Source organism: Aythya fuligula, chromosome Z (genome assembly GCF_009819795.1).
Source record: "Aythya fuligula isolate bAytFul2 chromosome Z, bAytFul2.pri, whole genome shotgun sequence".
Classification (NCBI taxonomy): Eukaryota; Metazoa; Chordata; class Aves; order Anseriformes; family Anatidae; genus Aythya; species Aythya fuligula.
In genome coordinates this window covers 84,529,393-84,551,552 of record NC_045593.1, presented here as the reverse complement: position 1 = coordinate 84,551,552, position 22,160 = coordinate 84,529,393, and the positions used below count along the sequence as shown (strand labels likewise).

The following is a 22,160-nucleotide window of genomic DNA, read 5'->3' as shown; positions in this document are numbered from 1 at the left end:
AGTCTGACCACACATCTTTGCCTCAGCCCCTCCTCACTGAGCAAGGGCCCCAACCCCTGAGCATTGTGAAATTGCCTACAATGCATTTCTAAGGATCTCCCTAATGGGTTTTTGAAGACAAGATTGAAATTCTTCCTCCGTGGAAAGGAACCCATGATGGAGCAAAACACAAGTTTTCATACAAGCATGTTGGACGTGCTTATGGTTTATCTCATTTCTGTGTCTCAGAGAATTGCTTGTTCGGCTAACAATTTGACCTCTTTGAAAGCGTTTGTCCTGACCGTCTCTCAGTTGTTTGCCAATGCCTCCTGCTGGCCACTGGCTGCCGCTGTTTGTCTAGGTAAAGAACAGCTTGTTGCACACGCACCGTCAGTTTTAAGCGGCTCTGGCAAAGACGTGCATGCCTGATGTAGCTTTGCATATTTAAGAAGAGATAAAAGTGTAGCTTCCACTCAAGTGAAAAATCTCATCTGCACTCAGCCTTTCCTATGTGAGTTCAGAACCTCTCACCAAGGAGGGCCGAGATGCTGAAGTTGCTGAAGTTGTGTGACTTTCTCCGTTTCCTCACGGCAACATTTAGCCATGATGCTAACTAAAATACAAAATGTGAAATCTTGGATAATTAGGGGACTCCGCCTGCGGCATATCACAACAGTGTCATGGTCAGATGTGTCTCGGTGAGACAACCTGAAAGCCTCATGCTTGAATGTAGTGCGTGTTCTTGCAGCAGGGACACCTGGACGAGGACCGCGTGACAGAGCTTTCCGTGTTTCACAACCAGAGCAGGGAGAGTATATCGGAATTAATATCAGAGGTAAGAAATACATGTTGTTAATTTGTTGTAATTAAGCATGCTGATACAGTAAGTAACCTTAGCGTATTGGCAGCCTCATGGTCCCTTATTCTCAGGCGTGAGTTTTGCTGTGCTTTTCCAACCTACGGAATCCCCACAGAATTTCAGATCTGTCAGTACAGCTCTGAAGCTCAAATTTGCCTTTTCTTTTTCCTCCTTTCATTGTGTTTCCTAAACTTTATTGATATTTTCTACCATGCTGATATCCTTATGAATTTCTGAAAGGCAAAATAGACTCGCCCTAAAGATGTCTGGATGAACAACAGATTTCATGCACTGGCTGAACTCCGTGCTTTGAAATGTTCTGATAGCGGAGGGAAAACTTTCAGTGCATCGCTCAGCCAGGCTATAAAATAAGCGTGGGGGAATTACTTTTCACAAACTTTGAAAGAAGTGAATCAGTTCCTGTCCCATTGGAATATAAATGACAAAAGCTGAGCTGACTAGCTGTAGAGGAATTGTACCAATGTGTTAGTGGTGATATTCTAACCTGGTAGAAGAGACTTACAAGATGAGGTGGACTCCGGCCTTAATGTGAAGCTGAAAATTGTCCTTTGAAATTTTTTTTTTTTTATTCTACTGTATAGAATGAAGACTTGGGATCAAATCTTTCACATAACTGTAGCAGAAACAGACTTTTAAAGTATGTGTTCTACTTAAAATGGATAAATTTTGGAGTAAACATTGTTGTTTGTTTGCTTGTTTTTGTTTGTTTGTTTGTTTGTTTTTCAGTTACAGGAAATACAGGAAATAATCTGAATAATCTGCTCACGGGAGGAAACAGCTTGTCCAATTAAGTTTTGGCATTTACACCGTTCTTTACTAGGGGACTTCTATTGCCTTATAACTTATTCAGGCTAATGGTATTATGCTGCAAACCTGGCAAGCATTTTTCTTGCAGTCCTCATAGCAGTTGTGATACTGAAAATCACACCAAATGTTGATTAAAAAAATTTTTCTTGTTGTACTCCCAGTCAACTTGCTAGCAGGCAGCCTGGGAAGAGGAAAGAACTCGACTCCGTGTATGCACTACGCAGAAACAACTAAAACATTGGTCTGTTATCAGCACTACTTCCATTAAAAATCTAAACATAGCACTTACATGAGCTACTATGGACAAAATTAAATCTATCACAACCAATCCAGCACATACAGGAACAATGGTGGTCTGTCAAACCTTCCTGGCCCTGAGTTGACCATGAGGGTAATGATTTAAAAAAAGTAGGTGATGAGGTGATTCCTGCACCTGTTTGAGCCTCTGGTGTGGGTATAATAAGGGATTGTCCCCAGTATTAGCGATGACAGTGAAAGGTGAATTAACAAAATATTTGGTGGAGAGGGAAACTGTTAAAAAAATCCATTCCCCTTTTAATTCTCCAGTACGGCCAGTTACAAGTGTTAAGGACATGATGGCTTACAGTAAACTACAGAAAGTTGAATGCAGCTACTAAACCACTGACTGTCACAGCACCCAGTCTGTCTGACATACCTAATCTGCTTAATACAGCAGGATTTCAAGGATGGCTGTCGTTGGTGTTCGAGATATCTTTTGGTCACATTACCATGGCAGGGACAAGACAAATTTGCTTTTACTTTGGAAGTAATAGAGCATTTTTTTGCTCATTTACCCCAGAGGTTTAAGCACAGACCTGCACCAACACATGCTGAATTGGCTAAGACATTAGAAGAAGTAAGGTTACCCGCTGGAATCACATTAATTCGATAGGGAGATATTGAGTGGGAGCAGTGACGAGCAGCAAGTACAAGAAGGAATGGGCTTCCTCATAGACAGACATATGCCAGCAGTACTCATATTTGTTACCCACTCTCACAACTGTTTGCACTTGCTGGCAGTTGTACTGATTAGTGTGCTAAGAAGCTACCCAAGAATGGCCAGGGGTATATTCCGAACATAGAGTCAACAAAATATCAACATAATATCAACAAAATTCTCAAATTCACCTTTCCAACCAAATGGCACAAGGATAACACTAGCACTACAGAAAGTACAAATGAGAATTTTGAGTACAACGAGATCTGGACAGGCTGGAGAGCTGGGCAGGAAGAAACCAAATGAGATTGTTCGAAATGGCTCAGTCTTCAAAATAGGATTAAATAAAAAAATAGGATTTATTAAAAGAATAGAGGTAAGCAAACAGCGCTGGGTGCACCGGGGTCTCCGCTCCACCAGGACGCACACCAGTTACATCAAGCAGCTGATTTTTATGCTCCTAGACTAATACATATTCATTACTACTTCTGAAAAAAACAGGTTATTATAATTAGCTTCCGGGGTCCAGTCCCTCCTACTGGAGCATGCGCATCAGTCTCTGGTGGTCCCTCTGGGGGTCTCTAGGGGTCTTTCATGCTGAAGGCTCGTAGTCTTCCTCTCCAAGACTTTTTCTTGTCCTTCCCCTTTGTACTCCTTGGCACTGTGTCAAGTTTATACAGCATCCCCTGCAGGTCTTGTCTCCTAGCCGTCCTTCAGCTTCTTTTTTTTCTTCTTCTTAATCTCTTGGCCACCTGGCCAGATATCAGAGGCCTGCATAGTATCCCATAACAGTCACTAGTTGTTATCAGTTGTTCTGAAACCCCCAGGCATCAAAGACTTCATACAAACACAAACAGCTTTCTTACTGACACTTCACCAGTAATTAAAACATTCCTCACCAGCCATTCACGGGGACAGTCACACCTATAGCAGTGTTAAGTTAATCTCGAAGAAGACAAAAAAAGGCTGTAACTGTTAGAAATAGAAGTCTGGAATAACAAAGGCAAACAGGTTCATAAATTTGAGGAGTATTTTCTGAAGACTTGATAAATTGACTAGAATGAGGGGGAGACTGGGACACACTGCATCTGTGGTTCAAGAATTAAATTGCCAGTGCAGGGCCCAGAGGCAGACAGGACTGTTCTTTATGGACACAAATTGTTAAAACATTCCTAACGAGGTTTAACAAGAGCAAGTGTAGAGTCCTGCACCTGGGAAGGAACAATCACATGTATCAGTACAGGCTGGGGGATGACCTGCTGGAGAGGAGCTCTGAGGAGAAGGACCTGGGGGTCCTGGTGGACGACAGGTTGACCATGAGCCAGCAGTGTGCCCTCGTGGCCAAGAGGGCCCATGGGATCATGACGTGCATTAAAAGGAGAGTGGCCAGCAGGGCAGGGGAGGTGATCCTCCCTCTCTACTCAGCCCTGGTCAGGCCTCACCTGGAGTACTGTGTCCAGTTCTGGGCTCCCCGGTACAAAAAGACAGGGATCTCCTGGGAAGAGTCCGGCGGAGGGCAAGGAAGATGATAAAGGGCCTGGAGCATCTTCCCTATGAGGAAAGGCTGAGAGACCTGGGTCTGTTCAGCCTGGAGAAGACTGAGATGAGCTCTTACCAATGTTTACAAATATCTTCAGTGTGGGAAACAGTGGGATTTGTCCAACCTCTCTTCAGTGGTTAGCAGGGACAGGACAAGGGCCACAAGACAGAGCCCAGGCAGTTCCGCACCAACACGTGAAAGAACTTCTTCATGGTGCGGGTGATGGAGCACTGGGACAGGCTGCCCAGGGAGGTTGTGGAGTCTCCTTCTCTGGAGATATTCAAGGCCCATCTGGATGCCTCCCTGGGCAGCCTGCTCTGAGGAACCTGCTTTGGCAGGGGGCTTGGACCCGATGACCTCTTCAGGTCCCTTCCAACCCCTTCAATTCTGTGATTCTGTGAGAAGAAAAAGATCGGGCTACCAGGCTAGCAGGTCTGTATCTGAGATCTCAAATTGTACCTTCATCCTGATGTTGGTGATGCTCCTGCGGAGAGGTTACCAGCACCACCACCGAGGACCTTCTTTTCCATTGTCAGTTCTTATTGCAGAGATATCTGAGCCTGTTGTCCTTTACTAGAGATCTGCTCTTTCTGCAGGGTGAGAAACTCTTTTGGTAGTTGTTCTGCTCTGGTCATCTGCCTTGGTCATCCTAGAGTTTCCAGCATTCCTTGGGTGGTTTTGTCCTTCAGCCGTGGTACACATGGACCCAGGAACTTACTTCTGTGCCACAGGAGTGGTTAGAAACGCTTGGAACGGACCAGCCCACCGTGATGACAGAGCGTATTTTCATTTGAACTCCTTTGCAAGGACTCCTTTAAGGCTGGCAGGAATCTCGTGGAGCTGTGGCAAGTCCTGTACCTGTGGAATAACAACCCCAGGCACCTGGACATGCTATGGGCACCCTGCTGGAGAGCAGCCTGGCAGAAAATGACCTGAGGTTCCTGGTGGACACCACGTTGAACATAAGCCAGCAACGTGCCCATGCAGCAAGGAAGGCTGATGGCTGGCGAAGCCCTGTGTGAAGCTGGAGAGCTGGGTCCTTTTCTGGGCTTCCATGTACTAGACAGATGTGAGTGTAGCGGAGAGAGTCCAACCAAGATGATCTCTGCTATTTATCAGAAGAGTCTGGGGACTCGCTGGGCTCTGACAAGTTGTCTCTTATTGCAGAACCCCTTATCAGGGGGGTTGGTCAAGAAGCTTTATGTATCCACTTCTGTTCCCCACCACAGATTGAGAAATGGTAATTCTTAGCATGCCAAAGATTTTGAAAGTACTTAAATTATCTCATAAATGTGAAATTTATGCAGCAGTTCAGGTCACCGGATGCGAGGAGTGTCTGAACCTGTTGCTGCCATCGGCGGGAGGCAGAGAAACTGCGTGCGTGAGGTGCGAGCAGGTGGATGACCTGGTCCGCATGGTGGCGGAGCTCAAGGAGGAGGTGGAGAGGTTGAGGGCCATCAGGGAGTGTGAGCGAGAGATAGACTTGTGGAGTAACTCCCTGCAGGGCCTCAAGGAGAGGTACCGAGGTGAGACATCCCAAATGGGGGTGGACCCCCTGCCCTGTAGCCGTCGGGCAGAGGGAGGATGGTCGGGCCCAGGAGGATGCCTAGGGCGAGGAGGTCGACTCCACGCCTCAGGACTGCCTCCACCAAGAAAGACAGGAGGGTTATTGTTGTTGGAGACTCTATTCTTAGGGGAGCAGAGGGCCCTATTTGTCGGCTTGACCCTACCCGTAGGGAAGTGTGCTGCCTCCCTGGGGCCAGGGTCAGGGCCGTTGCCAGGAAGCTTCCCAACCTGGTACGCCCCTCTGACTATTATCCTCTTTTGGTAGTCCAGGCGGGCAGTGACAACATTGAAGAGAGAAGCCTGAAGGCTATCAAACGAGACTTTAGGGGGCTGGGTCGGTTAGTGGATGGAGCGGGAGTGCAGGTGGTGTTTTCATCCATCCCTGCGGTGGCAGGGAGGGGAACAAAGAGGACACGGAAAGCCCACCTGTTAAACACGTGGCTCCGGGGCTGGTGCCAACGCAGAAATCTTGTTTTTTTTCGATCATGGGGCACTTTACTCAGCACCTGGCCTGATGGCCTCAGACGGGTCGCTATCTTTTAGGGAAAAAAGGATCCTGGGCCAGGAGCTGGCAGGGCTCATTGAGAGGGCTTTAAACTAGGTAGGAAGGGGGATGGGGCTGAAGCAAGGATTGTTGGGGCTGTGCCAGGGGGAGCAATGGCAAGGCCGGGGGATAAGGTAATGGCCCAGCTGAAGTGCATCTACACCAATGCGCGCAGCATGGGTAACAAACAGGAGGAGCTGGAAGCCATCGTGCAGCAGGCAGGCTACGACTTGGTTGCCATCACGGAGACGTGGTGGGACCAGTCTCATGACTGGAGTGCTGCAATGCCTGGCTATAAGCTCTTCAGAAGGGACGGGCAGCACAGAAGGGGTGGTGCTGTGGCTCTCTATATTAGAGAGCCTTTCGATGTTGTAGAACTCGAGGCTGGGAATGACAAGGTCGAGTCCCTTTGGGTTAGGATCGGCAGGGACAACAAGGCTAGCGTCCTGGTCGGGGTCTGCTATAGACCGCCGAACCAGGATGAGGAGACTGATGAGGAGTTCTACAGGCAGCTGGCAGAAGTTGCGAAATCGTCAGCTCTTGTACTCGTGGGGGACTTCAACTTCCCTGACATATCCTGGAAGCACAACGCAGCCCTGAGAAAGCAGTCCAGGAAGTTTCTGGAGAGCGTGGAAGATAGCTTCCTGACGCAGCTGCTTAGTGAGCCTACCAGGGGTGGTGCCCCGCTAGACCTTCTCTTCACAAACAGAGAAGGACTGGTGGAGGATGTGATTGTCGGGAGCTGTCTTGGGCAGAGTGACCACGAAATGGTGGAGTTCTCTATTCTTGGCGAGGCCAGGAAGGGGACCAGTAAAACCGCTGTATTGGACTTTCGGAGGGCTGACTTTGAGCTGCTCAGGACACTGGTTGGTGGAGTCCCTTGGGAGGCGGTTCTGAAGGGCAGAAGAGTCCAGGAAGGCTGGGCGCTCTTCAAGAGGGAAATCTTAATGGCGCAGGAACGGTCTGTTCCCACGTGCCCAAAGACGAGCTGGCAGGGAAGAAGACCAGCCTGGCTCAACAGAGAATTGTGGCTTGATCTTAGGAGAAGAAAGAGGGTTTATAATGTTTGGAATAGTGGGCAGGCCACTAGGGAGGACTATAAGGATGTAGCGAGGCCGTGCAGGGACAAAATTAGGAAGGCCAAAGCTCATCTGGAGCTCAATCTGGCTACTGCCGTTAAAGATAACAAAAAACGTTTCTATAAATACATCAACACAAAAAGGAGGACTAAGGAGAATCTCCATCCTTTACTGGCTGCGGGGGGAAACTTGGTGTAGTGGGTTTACGTGGCAAGGTTTTGGTAGCAGGGGGCCATAGGGGTGGTTTCTGTGAGAAAGATCTAGAAGCTGCCCCATGTTTGGGAAGGGCCCCATTGTTTTCCAGAGCTGAGCCAGTAAGCGATGTTGTTTTGCGCCTCTGTGAGAGCATATTTAAGACAGGGAAAAAAACGCTGCGCCTCACAGCAGCTGGGAGAGCCAAGGGAGTGATAAAACAGCCTTGCAGGTGCCAAGGTCAGTGTAGAAGGAGGGGGAGAGGTGCTCCAGGCGCCGGAGCAGAAGTCCCCTGCGGCCTGTGGTGAGGAGCATGGTGAAGCAGGATGTCCCCCTGCAGCCCATGGAGTACCACGGTGGAGCAGGGTCCCCCGCTGCAGCCCGTGGAGGAGACCACGGTGGAGCAGGTGGCCCTGCACCGACGGAGGCTGCCGCCTGTGGAAGACCCCTGCCGGAGCAGATTCCGGGCCGGACCTGTAGCCCGTGGAGAGGAGCCCACGCAGGAGCAGGTGACCTGGCAGGAGCTGCTGCCCATAGGGGAGCCAGGTTGGAGCAGTTTTCTCCTGAGGGATGGACCCCGTGGTACGGACCCATATCTGGAGCAGTTCTGGAAGAGCTGCTGCCTGTGGGAAGCCCACGCCGGATCAGTTCATCAAGGACTGCATCCCGTGGGTGGGACCCCACAGCACAAGGGACGAGAGTGACCGAGAAGGAGCGGCAGAGAAGAAGCGCTGTAGACTGACCATAACCCCCATTCCCCCGTTCCCCTGCGCCGCTCGGGGGGAGGAGGTGGAAGAGGGTGGATGGGGGGAAGGTGCTTTTGGTTTCTTTCCTTTGTTTCTCACTTCTCTAGCTTGTTAGTTAATAGGCAATAAATCTTACTATCTCCTTATGCCGAGTCTGTTTTGCCCGTTACAATAATTACTGAGGGATTTTCTCATCCTTGTCTCAACCCTTGAGCCCTTTTCACATATTTTCTCCCATTCCTCTTTGAGGAGGGGGAGTGAGGGAGCGGCTGTGGTGGAGCTCGGCTGCCCACTCGAGCGGAACCACGGCACTTAGTTACAAGAGATGAGGAAAAGGCGGAGGTGCTCAATGCCTTCTTTGCCTCAGTCTTTAGCGGCACTACCGGTTGTTCTCTGGATACCCAGTACCCTGAGCTGGTGGAAGGGGATGGGGAGCAGGATGTGGCCCTCACCATCCATGAAGAACTGGTTGGTGACCTGCTACGGCACTTGGATGTGCACAAGTCGATGGGGCCGGATGGGATCCACCCAAGGGTACTGAGAGAACTGGCAGAGGAGCTGGCCAAGCCACTGTCCATCATTTATCAGCAGTCCTGGCGATTGGGGGAGGTCCCAGTTGACTGGCGGCTAGCAAATGTGACGCCCATCTACAAGAAGGGCCGGAGGGCAGACCCGGGAAACTACAGGCCTGTCAGTTTGACCTGAGTGCCAGGGAAGTTCATGGAGCAGATCCTCCTGAGAGTCCTCACGCAGCACTTGCAGGGCAAGCAGGCGATCAGGCCCAGTCAGCATGGGTTTATGAAAGGCAGGTCCTGCTTGACGAACCTGATCTCCTTCTATGACAAAGTGACGCGCTGGGTGGACGAGGGAAAGGCTGTGGATGTGGTCTACCTTGACTTCAGCAAGGCTTTTGACACCGTCTCCCACAGCATTCTCCTCAAGAAACTGGCTGCTCTTGGCTTGGACTGGCGCACACTTCGTTGGGTTAGAAACTGGCTGGATAGCCGGGCCCAAAGAGTCGTGGTGAATGGAGCCAAGTCCGGTTGGAGGCCAATCACTAGTGGCGTCCCCCAGGGCGCGGTGCTGGGGCCGGTCCTCTTTAATATCTTCATCGATGATGTGGACAAGGGCATCGAGTGCACCCTCAGTAAGTTTGCAGATGACACCAAGCTATGCGCGTGTTGATCTGCTCGAGGGTAGGAAGGCTCTGCAGGAGGATCTGGATAGGCTGCAGCGATGGGCTGAGGTCAACTGCATGAAGTTCAACAAGGCCAAGTGCCGGGTCCTGCACCTGGGGCGCTTATTGCAGAGCTACAGGCTGGGAGACGAGAGGTTGGAGAGCTGCCAGGCAGAGAAGGACCTGGGAGTGATGGTGGATAGTCGGCTGAATATGAGCCAGCAGTGTGCTCAGGTGGCCAAGAAGGCCAACGGCATCCTGGCTTGTATCAGGAACAGTGTGGCCAGCAGGGCTAGGGAGGTGATCGTCCCCCTGTACTCGGCTCTGGTGAGGCCGCACCTCGAGTACTGTGTTCAGTTTTGGGCCCCTTGCTACAAGAAGGACATGGAGGTGCTCAAGCGAGTCCAGAGAAGGGCGACGAAGCTGGTGAGGGGCCTGGAGAACAAATCCTATGAGGAGCGGCTGAGGGAGCTGGGCTTGTTCAGCCTGGAGAAAAGGAGCCTCAGGGGCGACCTTATCGCTCTCTACAGGTACCTCAAGGGAGGCTGTAGCGAGGTGGGGGTTGGCCTGTTCTCCCACGTGCCTGGTGACAGGACGAGGGGGAATGGGCTTAAGTTGCGCCAGGGGAGTTTTAGGTTGGATCTTAGGAAGAACTTCTTTACGGAAAGGGTTTTTAGGCACTGGAACAGGCTGCCCAGGGAAGTGGTGGAGTCACCATCCCTGGAAGTCTTTAAAAGACGTTTAGATGTAGAGCTTAGGGATATGGTTTAGTGGGGACTGTTAGCGTTAGGTAGAGGTTTGACTCGATGATCTTGAGGTCTCTTCCAACCTAGAAATTCTGTGATTCTGTGAAATTACTTGATTTTCACACAAGGTGGTGAACACTGTGCATATGAAGGCATGTGGACTAAAGGTTTTCTCTTTTTTCCTTAGAGTGCTCGCAGCAACGCATTTTGAGCCAACATTTGCAAGAACAGCCTTCCCGTGTTTCAATGAACCAGCTTTCAAAGCCAGATTTTCAGTTAAGTTTAGGAGGGAACCAAAGCACCTTGCGCTGTCCAATATGCCCCTTGTAGGTGGATACATTCAATGTTGTGCTGTTGCTTGATGACCTTTAAAAAAGAAAGTAAAAGGAGAACAGAATATCTAGGAAGTTGCTGTTCATGGGAATATTGACCTAAAGATTGTGTCAGTTCTTTTCTGAGAGTAAATGATTGCTGGTAGTGTTGATACACAGTTATAAAGGAATGCAACAGGTGTTGCATCCTAGGGGTTCCTGTTCTCTGCAGTGGTTTGAGAACAATGTAATCTCGCTAACCTTTATTTTACCCATAAAATGCTTTCAGTCTTTGTCTTAGATTTTAAGAATTAATATTAAAATGTATCTGAATACGGACACAATATTATTCAGGACCTTATATATATAGAATATATATAAATATATAAATATTATTAATATATATATAAATATATAATATATAATACATTATATATATTATATATTAATATATTATTATTTTTATATTATAAATATTATATTATTATATTATATATTACATATATGTATTATATATAATACATATTATATATATTATTATATTATATGTATATTATATATAATATATATATTATACATATATATATTATATATATAATATATTATATATTATATTAGTATATATTAATTATTATTAATATATATTTTATATATATATATATTAATATATATATATATTAAACAACAAGAGAAAAAGGTTATTTTGGCCTTCAAAAAATGTCTGTGAAAGTGGAGTATGTGTAACACCTACAAATATGGTTTGCAGTTACAAAGATGTAGGCGTATGTAGGGTGGGTCACATGTCATACATTTGGTCTTACTCTGTGCATAAGAGATTCTTCACAAATTCTTCTGCATTGTTGATTCGTGATTTGCCAGGAAACTAACCCTTATAAATGAGGGAACAACGCCTCCCCATACGCCAAGTATATTTCAAAAAAATGAAGTCTTTTGGAAGTTGGTTAAAAACAAACTAACAAACAAAACAGTTCTTGCATTGAAAAGTGGATAAAATAATGAATGAATTGTGGGTGCCAGTATTAGTATTCCAATGTGGCTAAATATACTCCAAGTGTAAGTTAGATACCTAAGGCGAATCAAAAGGGAAAACTCTAACAGGCGACTCATTTTGTCTTGAAATAGATATCTGAGAGAGCTGAGTCATTGTTTGGAGTAGTTTATTTCTCTCATGTGTAACAAGTGATGTTTAGATTTAGACAACTTCTGATTAACTCAAGTGTGATCTTAATTAGATCGATGTGCTGGCAGACACTGAGGAAAATTAAAGCTTTTGAATGAGTATCTTTATCTAGTTTTAGCAATGTTGAAGTAACACTTACGAGTGAAACTACCTGTATGTTTCTGTTTTCTTTGTGTGGGGACGGGCTGGCACAGGGTTGACTTCTTTCCAACTTGTCTTTAAAATTGTCTTAGTGAAACTGAAAAGAAACACATTGATTTTTGGTGCCAAAGTCCATAGAGGTACTACCGGATGATGAGCTGTGCTTGTCTTTTTTTAGATGAAGACTGTGAATATAAATTCATGGCTTGTTGAAGACCATTTTGATACCAGTGTCAAGATGAGTACCTACCTCGTGGCCTTTATTGTTTCCGATTTCAAGTCCATCAGCAAAATATCCAGTCATGGAGTTAATGTAACTATTCTGATTTTCTAAGAGCTTATTTTATAACAAAATCTATATGGAAACATATAGTGTACTTTCAAGCTAAATTGTTGGATTTATACATTGTGAAGTTTGACATGAATGAGAGGAGAGAAAAACGTTGGCTTTGTAATTGGATTATTAGTTTGCATTAAGACTAATTTTACTAATTCCAAAAGTTTTTGGTAATATGCTTTCTTTTTATATACTTACGTGCATTGGTAATGTTGTTTCAAGTAAGACTGTTTGATTAAAAGGAAATTAAATATAGTTTTATTGGAGAATCAGGAATAAAACAGAACAGTGGTAGTTACACAGCTCTGGCTTGGTAGGGGACGGAAGGTATAGATGTCCTTTTACAGGCATGGTGGTTCTGGAGGATAAAGTAAAATTCTCATTTCTAATTTTGAACATATCTGTATCTGGATTTTTTAAAAGTAACTTTTGTATGAAAGCTGTTAGGTATGTGCTCTACTTTCACTTTTCATGACCACTCACGCACCTATGTTAAAGAACAAATTCTGTAAACTTTTGATGCTGGCATTTAAATGCTGCCTGCTTGTTTACTGTAGATTTCTGTATACACGGTACCAGAGAAGATCCACCAAGCTGATTATGCCCTGGATGCGGCAGTAAAACTTTTAGACTTTTATGAGGATTACTTCAGCATTTCATATCTCTTACCTAAACAAGGTAAGTGTTACCTAATTTAATGTATTCAAGAATAGCATTAAGAATAGAGAGTAAAATTGCATAAAATCAATGAGTTAGGTAAGACTGGGACAATTTTGGCTCCCATGTTTTTAAACTGTCTGCTTCGTGTAACTTAAGAGTATGTTGAAAAGCTTCCATGAGAACGGAAAATCCTTCTATAGAGGACTTTTTAAAGGTATGTTTTTGCTGTTACATTTAGGAGAAGCCTTAAAGAAGGTGTGATGTGGGAGCTGTTGTGAAGTGGGATGAGCAGGTGACTGGGTTCTTTACTGGGTCAAACAATCCTAGCAGTTTATTAATGCTTCCCTCCCCCCCTCCTCCTTCCTCCCCCCTCCACCAGATTTAGCAGCTATTCCTGATTTCCAGTCTGGTGCTATGGAAAACTGGGGATTGACCACATATCGGGAATCCGCATTGTTGTATGACCCTGATAAATCCTCAGCATCTTCTAGACTTTGGATTACTATGGTAATAGCCCACGAACTGGCTCATCAGGTGAGATTTAGGAGCAACAATAAAGGATCAGAAGGGACCCACAAAGTGGTCACAGCTGTGTGGATGGAGAGATATTTGAGAATATAGACTGAAAAGAGCTGTTTCAGTTTGAGGGTGTTCATCCGTGAATCACGCGACTGTTCCCAATAAAGTCTCGTTGGGCTTCATAGACATGCAGGGCTGTAACCAAAATCTGTATAGTTCAGTAGCTGTAGTGCTCTGGGGACTTTGCACCATTGCTAACCCTTGAAATTAATTGCAAGCCATGAATATTTGCTGAGGCGATCGGCTCCGGGGCAGACGTATTCTGCAGCGGAGCAGGGGACCGAGGCGGGCAGGGCTTTTTGTCCGGCATCGAGGCCACTCGGGGGAGCCGCCGAGACCCGGCTGTCCTCGCGAGGGAGGCTGACGAGGCGAGGGCGGAGCCAGCAACGTCAGTGGCGGGCTATTTAAATCAGGCGCTGCCACCGTTTTAGAGCCATTTGCTGAGGCGATCGGCTCCGGGGCAGACGTGTTCTGCAGCGGAGCAGGGGACCGAGGCGGGCAGGGCTTTTTGTCCGGCATCGAGGCCACTCGGGGGAGCCGCCGGGACCCGGCTGTCCTCGCGAGGGAGGCTGACGAGGCGAGGGCGGAGCCAGCAGCGCCCCCTCCCAGGCTGTTTAAAAGTTGCCCCTAGGGAGCGCGAGCGACCAGGAGCGCGGCGAACAGGACGGGCAAACAGGGCGTGGCACGTCGAAGGGTGTGGCAGTTTGCGCGGCAGTTCGCGCGGGCAGGGCGAGCGGGGGGCCCATTGTCGCTCTGTTGCAGCTGCCTCTCCCTTCGGTGCTTGTAACCTGCTTGCGTAGAACCTGACCATGGTATCGACCAGGCAGAAAACCGTGGCCTCCACATCTCGTGAGGCATCTCCAGCCACGGTCGCCAGTGTGGCTACTCAGACGGAGGGCTTGGGGAAACATGCAGCCGTCCAGGTCCTGGGCTGCAGAGTGTGCCCCAGCCTTCTGTCGGTCTCCGACAGCAGTGGTGGGTATGCCTGTGGGAGGTGTGCCCAGGTTGAAGAACTGCTCAGCCAGGTAGCGGAGCTCCGGGAGGAGGTGAACAGGCTCAGGAGCATCAGGGAATCAGAGAGGGAAATTGACTGGTGGAGGTGCGCTCTACCCTCTCTGAGGCAGGCTCACGAGCCTGCCACAGCACAGGCGTCTCCTGTTATGCAGAAGACGGAGGTTCCCTCCTCCTGCCAGGCAGCGGGAGGAGACCTAGATCAAGGGGGGGAATGGAGGCAGGTGCCTATTCGGGGTGGTAGGCGAGCCCTCTCTCTGCCCACCTCACCTTCTCATCTACCCTTAAATAATCGATATGAAGGACTAGAGCAAGACAATCTAAATGACAAAGTAGACAAACACCCGTCCCAGTTGGAGGGGGCGCCTAAGACAATGCGACCTACACGTCGCATTACCACATCATCCTTCAAAAAAGAAAGAAGGGCTATTGTTATGGGGGGCTCCCTTCTGAAAGGGACAGAGGGACCGATATGCCGACCGGACCCAACCCGCAGAGAAGTCTGTTGCCTCCCTGGGGCTCGGGTGAGAGACTTTGCCAAGAAAGTCAAACGCCTGGTACGGCCCACTGACTACTACCCGCTACTGGTCTTTCAGGCTGGTAGCGATGAAGTAGCAACGAGAAGTCCGAAGGCGATCAAAAGAGACTTTAGGGATTTGGGGCGACTACTTAGAGGATCAGGGGCGCAGGTGGTGTTTGCCTCTGTCCTTCCGATAGGGGGGATCGAAGCTGAAAGACGTACTGTTCGCATAAACTCGTGGCTTCGAGACTGGTGTGACCGGCAGAATTTCGGTTTCTTTGATCATGGGAAGGTCTACGCTACACCAGGCCTGATGGCACCGGATGGGATGCACCTCTCTCGGAGAGGGGTAAGGATCTTAGGTCAGGAGTTGGCAGGGCTGATAGATAGGGCTTTAAACTAGAGTCGAAGGGGGAAGGGGCTAAAACCAGGCGCGCCAGTGAAGACCTAAGGGATGGTACGCTAGAATCAGAGGGGCTGTGTGCCAGTGGGGTCCTTTGGTCAGATCCACAAGGTGCTGAGTGTAAGGAGACGCACCTGAAGTGCTTTTACACAAACGCACGCAGTATGAGGAATAAAATAGATGAGCTAGAAGTCCTGGCCCAGTCCCGCAACTACGACATCATCGGCATAAGCGAAACCTGGTGGGATGAGTCCTGTGACTGGGGTGTTGCGATAGATGGTTACAGGCTCTTCAGGAGGGACAGGCAGGGTAGGCGAGGTGGTGGGGTGGCGATGTATGTGAAGCAGGGGCTGGACTGTGTGGAACTTCAGGTCGGCGATGGCAAAGTTGAGAGCCTCTGGGTAAGGATCAAGGGACGAACGAATAAAGTGGATGTCGTTGTGGGAGTCTATTACAGACCCCCTGGCCAGGATGATAGCGCCGATAAATTATTCTTTACAGAACTAAGAGAGGCCTCGAGATTAACTCCCCTTGTCCTTATGGGGGACTTCAACTTGCCGGACGTTAACTGGGAGTGCCACACGGCTGACACGAGCAAGTCCAGGAGGTTCATGAAGCACCTAGATGATAACTTCTTGGTGCAGGTGCTAACGGAGCCAACTAGGAAAGGTGCCCTCCTAGACCTGTTGCTAGAAAACAGAGAGGGTCTGGTGGGAGATGTGGTGATTGGTGGCCGCCTTGGTCATAGCGACCATGAAGTGGTTGAGTTCAAAATTTACGGTGACAGAAGGAAAAGTGCCACCAAAACCTCATCCCTAGATATGGGGAAAGCGGACTTCAGGCTGCTCAGGGAACTAGTCAGTAAGGTCCCCTGGGAAACTGCTCTTGAAGGCCTCGATGTCCACCAGTGCTGGTCACTCTTTAAGCGATGCCTCCTAGAAGCACAAGATAAGGCAATTCCAAAATATCGCAAGTCAGGCAGGCGGGGCAGGAGGCCGGCGTGGCTAACCAGGAATGTTCTAATGGAGATTAGGCGGAAACAGAGAGTGTTTCGCTACTGGAAGGAGGGCCAGGCGTCATGGAAAGAATACAGGGATGCTGTTCGTGTTTGTAGGGAGAAAGTTCGAGTGGCCAAAGCACACCTAGAGTTGAAGCTGGCTGTGTCTGTGAGAGAAAATAAAAAGGTTTTTTTTAGATATGTAAATGGAAAAAGGAGAACTAAAGAATACATAGGGCCGCTCCTTGATAGGGAAGGTCTCCTCACAGACGATGACGTAGGCAAAGCAGAGACGCTTAACGCCTTCTTTGCCTCTGTCTTCAATGCCGATGATGGGCTTCGGGACCCAGGGTGCCCTGAGCTGGAGGACCGGGATGGTGGGGATGACAAACTCCCAACTGACCCTGAACGTGTGCGGGATTTGCTACTCCACCTGGATCCCTACAAGTCCATGGGTCCGGATGGGATTCATCCCCGGGTGCTGAAAGAGCTGGCGGATGTCATCACGGAACCTCTATCGATTATTTTTCAACGATCCTGGGAATTTGGAGAGGTCCCGGTAGACTGGAAGCTGGCAAATGTTGTGCCGATTTTCAAGAAGGGTCAGAAAGAAGACCCTAGCAATTACAGGCCTGTCAGTCTCACGTCAGTGCCTGGTAAAATCATGGAGAAGTTGGTTCTCGGACTTATTGAGGCGCACCTGGGGGACAAAGCAGTCATTGGTCCCAGCCAGCATGGGTTTGTGAAGGGTAGGTCCTGCCTAACTAACCTGATTTCCTTTTATGATAAGATCACCCGTATGGTGGACCAAGGGAAACCAGCTGATGTGATTTTTTTGGACTTCAGCAAGGCTTTTGACACGGTTTCCCATAGGATCCTACTGGACAAAATGTCCACCATACAGCTAAATAAAAACATCATACGATGGGTGAGCAATTGGCTAACGGGCAGGGCCCAAAGGGTTATGGTAAATGGGGCTGTGTCAGGCTGGCGGGCGGTCACCAGTGGGGTCCCTCAAGGCTCCATTTTAGGGCCGGTACTTTTCAATATTTTTATAAACGATCTGGATGTAGGAATAGAAGGTATTTTGAGCAAGTTTGCTGATGACACCAAACTTGGAGGAGTTGTGGACTCAAATGAGGGCGTAAAGGCCTTGCAGAGGGATCTGGACAGGTTGGAGAGCTGGGCGATCACCAACCGCATGAAGTTCCATAAGAGCAAGTGCCGGGTCCTGCACCTGGGATGGGGAAACCCTGGCTGCATGTACAGACTGGGCGATGAGACGCTGGAGAGCAGCCTAGAAGAGAGGGATCTGGGGGTCGTGATAGACAGCAAGTTGAATATGAGCCAGCAGTGTGCCCTGGCAGCCAGGAGGGCCAATCGTATCCTGGGGTGCATCAAGCACGGCATCGCTAGTAGGTCAAGGGAGGTGATTGTCCCGCTCTACTCTGCGCTGATGCGGCCTCACCTCGAGTACTGTGTGCAGTTCTGGGCACCACAGTATAAAAAGGACATGAAACTGTTGGAGAGTGTCCAGAGGAGGGCTACGAAGATGGTGAAAGGCCTTGAGGGGAAGACGTACGAGGAACGGCTGAGGTCACTGGGCCTGTTCAGCCTGGAGAAGAGGAGGCTGAGGGGGGACCTCATCACAGTCTACAACTTCCTCGCAAGGGGTTGTCAAGAGGCAGGAGACCTTTTCTCCATTAACACTAGTGACAGGACCCGCGGGAACGGGGTTAAGCTGAGGCAGGGGAAATTTAGGCTGGACGTCAGGAGGGGGTTCTTCACAGAGACGGTGGTTGCACACTGGAACAGGCTCCCCAGGGAAGTGGTCACTGCACCGAGCCTGTCTGAATTTAAGAAAAGATTGGACTGTGAACTTAGGCACATGGTCTGAACTTTTGTGTAGACCTGTGCGGTGTCAAGAGTTGGACTTGATGATCCTTAAGGGTCCCTTTCAACTCAGGATATTCTATGATTCTATGATTCTATGAATATAGGTAAAAAAGTTAAGAATTGTTACAGGTTTATGCGTGGCTCCTCTATCAAACCTGGTTTATGTATAAAGTTTCATGGAATTGTAATGGAAACCCATGCTGTAGAGTATTACCATTAAAATAAGAAATGAAATAGAAAGAGGCCAGAGTAAGCTGCATTACTACAAAAATGTGCCTTAAATGTCAGTGACATGCTATAAATTCAATTTCATATCAGTCAGTAGCAGCTTTTGTGAAAAACCGTGTAATTAAATTAAAATTGTTGTTGCTGTTGTTTCAGTGGTTTGGCAACCTAGTTACCATGGAGTGGTGGAATGACCTGTGGTTAAATGAAGGGTTTGCAAAATTCATGGAGTTTGTGTCGGTCAACATTACCCATCCAGAACTGAAAGCTGTAAGCAGCATTTACTGTATTTTTATTTTATATTTGCATTCTAAGTCCACTAATTTGTAAGGGTGTAGGCCAAGCATGTTTGTGCTGTGAAATAGTTTTTGCTTTCCCTTTGAAAGAACTGTCTGATCTTAACTCGAAGGGTAAGAATATTGATTTTATTGTATCTAATTATTTCAAAAACTGGTGATGGAAGTTAATGATTGCAATCAAAGTATATTCTCTTTTCAAAAGCTATTTAGACTTCGGAAAGTATAAAGGCATTGCTAGTTAGTCAAGGGAGGTGATTGTCCCGCTCTACTCTGCGCTGGTGTGGCCTCACCTCGAGCACTGTGTGCAGTTCTGGGCACCGCAGTGCAAAAAGGATGCAAAACTGTTGGAGAGTGTCCAGAGGAGGGCTACAAAGATGGCGAAGGGCCTAGAGGGGAAGACGTATGAGGAGAGGCTGAGGGCACTGGGCCTGTTCAGCCTGGAGAAGAGGAGGCTGAGGGGGGACCTCATCGCGGTCTACAGCTTCCTCACGAGGGGGAGTGCAGAGGCAGGCACCGACCTATTCTCTGTAATCACCAGTGATAGGACCTGCAGAAATGGTGTCAAGCTGTGGCAGGAGAGGTTCAGGCTCGACAACAGGAAGAGGTTCTTCACCGAGAGGGTAGTCGCACACCTGAACAGGCTTCCCAGGGAAGTAGTCACAGCTCCAAGCCTGTCGGAGTTGAAGAAGCGATTGGACTGTGCTCTTAGTCATGTGGTCTGACTTTTTGGGAAGACCTGTGCTGTGCCAGGAGTTGGACTTGATGATCCTTATGGGTCCCTTCCAACTCGGGGTATTCTATGATTCTATGAAATTATTTTTTTTCCATCATGTATAGTCAGACTTAAATCCTAACGAAGACCCCCAAATCCTCCCGCTAGCTTTAGCACACGTTCAATATATGAAACTTTGCAAGTATGCCTAGTTCAAAGTAGTGAAAAAAACAGTGCACTGGGAAGATCTATGCAGAAACTTGCCATAAAACTGCAGTGGAAAAATAATGAAGGAATTCATCATTTGCTTTTTTTTTTTTTTTTTTTTTCCTTTGGTTTGTTTTGTTGTTACTAACCATTCATTTTGTCATCAAACTTTTGGAACGTGTGCATGTCTTTTTGGAGTTATTTTTAAGTCTCACTAGCTGGAGTATTAAAGTTGGTTTAGAAGGGTAGAGGCAGTTTGCCTCTCTATATTCCTTTCCTTTCCTTTCCTTTCCTTTCCTTTCCTTTCCTTTCCTTTCCTTTCCTTTCCTTTCCTTTCCTTTCCTTTCCTTTCCTTTCCTTTCCTTTCCTTTCCTTTCCTTTCCTTTCCTTTCCTTTCCTTTCCTTTCCTTTCCTTTCCTTTCCTTTCCTTTCCTTTCCTTTCCTTTCCTTTCCTTGCCTTTCCTTTCCTTGCCTTTCCTTTCCTTGCCTTTCCTTGCCTTGCCTTTCCTTGCCTTGCCTTTCCTTGCCTTGCCTTTCCTTGCCTTGCCTTTCCTTTCCTTGCCTTTCCTTTCCTTGCCTTTCCTTTCCTTGCCTTTCCTTTCCTTGCCTCTCCTTTCCTTGCCTCTCCTTTCCTTTCCTCTCCTTTCCTTTCCTCTCCTTTCCTTTCCTCTCCTTTCCTTTCCTTTCCTTTCCTTTCCTTTCCTTTCCTTTCCTTTCCTTTCCTTTCCTTTCCTTTCCTTTCCTTTCCTTTCCTTTCCTTTCCTTTCCTTTCCTTTCCTTTCCTTTCCTTTCCTTTCCTTTCCTTTCCTTTCCTTTCCTTTCCTTTCCTTTCCTTTCCTTTCCTTTCCTTTCCTTTCCTTTCCTTTCCTTTCCTTTCCTTTCCTTTCCTTTCCTTTCCTTTCCTTTCCTTTCCTTTCCTCTCCTCTCCTTTCCTCTCCTCTCCTTTCCTCTCCTCTCCTCTCCTCTCCTCTCCTTTCCTCTCCTCTCCTTTCCTCTCCTCTCCTTTCCTCTCCTTTCCTTTCCTTTCCTTTCCTTTCCTTTCCTTTCCTTTCCTTTCCTTTCCTTTCCTTTCCTTTCCTTTCCTTTCCTTTCCTTTCCTTTCCTTTCCTTTCCTTTCCTTTCCTTTCCTTTCCTTTCCTTTCCTTTCCTTTCCTTTCCTTTCCTTTCCTTTCCTTTCCTTTCCTTTCCTTTCCTGTCCTGTCCTGTCCTGTCCTGTCCTGTCCTGTCCTGTCCTGTCCTGTCCTGTCCTGTCCAGCTGTGTAATGAAACCAAAGATATGTTTGGCTTTCCTTGTGGGATTTCAACATCATGTAGAATGGACTGAAATATGAACTAATAGGAATTCAGTAGTCACTAAGCAAAATTTGGTAGTAATAATCATTTTTGTCTCCTATTAGGAAGATTATTTCTTATCAAACTGGTTTGATGCCATGGAAGTGGATGCATTAAATTCATCACATCCTGTGTCTACTCCTGTGGAAGATCCAGCTCAAATTTTAGAAATGTTTGACGATGTTTCTTATGTGAAGGTAAAATCTGTAACTGATTTCATTCTCAGTTGTACTGATTGTACTATACGTCTGCATTGTACTGATTTCAGTCAGTCCTTTATACAAAACATCCCTGAACCGTGGTGTTAATATACTTTTTAATGTTGTTTTGATCTTTATATTCTATCTCAATCCTAGTCCAAAACTCCTGCATGTAGTTCAAATTGTGGTTTCCTGTTCCATCTATAAAAAGAGGAGGTTTTTGCCCCTTCTTACCTATTGTGTATCAATTGAAACATTAAAACATTATTTTAGGTGCTTAAACCAACCAGCGTTTTTCATTGGAGCCTGCTCTATATAGTAATTGAAAAAATAATAGCATATTTTACTCAATCCAAAATATATTTAAGGAAATAAGGAAAGCCAAATTACTGTTTAAATATATATAAAATCCAAATATTTCTCATCAGACAGACATACAAAATTGAACTGCTGTTTAGGTTAGCCTGCTGAAAATTTTCTGAAAGAAGCATCTTGCTGTCTAGGGAGTGGTTTTGTAAACATTCTGTCACACTTTTTTTCAGGGATCCTGTATATTAAATATGTTGAAGGACTACCTGACTGATGATGTTTTTAAAGCTGGACTTGTGCAGTACCTGCAGAAGTACAGCTATCAAAACGCAAAAAATGAAGATTTGTGGAACAGTATGACAAATGCAACTATTTCTTATTCTCTTTTTTTTTTTTTTTTTTACTTTTTCTTTTTTTTTCCCCAAATTTCATAGCTTTTTGTGAATAGTGTGTTTTTGTAGTATATTAATGAGGCCTGTGACCAATACTTATGGTAATGATATCAAAAACAGATGACCAAAACTTTCTTCTACAGATCTGTCCCACAGCAGGTACTGATAAAAGTGAACAACAAGGTGATGGCTTTTGCAGAAGGAACCAACAGTC

At 47.0% G+C, this 22,160-nt stretch overlaps 1 protein-coding gene across 1 annotated transcript; it reads left to right on the top strand.

The window, feature by feature from the left end:
* The first annotated feature begins 851 nt into the window (after positions 1 to 851).
* LOC116500987 (endoplasmic reticulum aminopeptidase 1-like) lies at positions 852 to 18,825 on the top strand. Its single transcript, XM_032206348.1, has 6 exons — positions 852 to 862; positions 10,402 to 10,540; positions 12,046 to 12,180; positions 12,762 to 12,882; positions 13,244 to 13,398; positions 18,652 to 18,825. Exons 1-6 carry the CDS (start codon positions 852 to 854, stop codon positions 18,823 to 18,825), a joined length of 735 nt encoding a protein of 244 aa, XP_032062239.1.
* The last annotated feature ends 3,335 nt before the right edge of the window (positions 18,826 to 22,160 follow it).

Excerpts from the sequence above, each read along its gene's own strand:
- LOC116500987 (XM_032206348.1), top strand. Across the intron at positions 12,181-12,761 it reads TATCCAGTCATGGAGTTAAT|ATTTCTGTATACACGGTACC; the intron begins GTAACTATTCTG and ends TGTTTACTGTAG. Across the intron at positions 13,399-18,651 it reads CCCACGAACTGGCTCATCAG|TGGTTTGGCAACCTAGTTAC; the intron begins GTGAGATTTAGG and ends CTGTTGTTTCAG.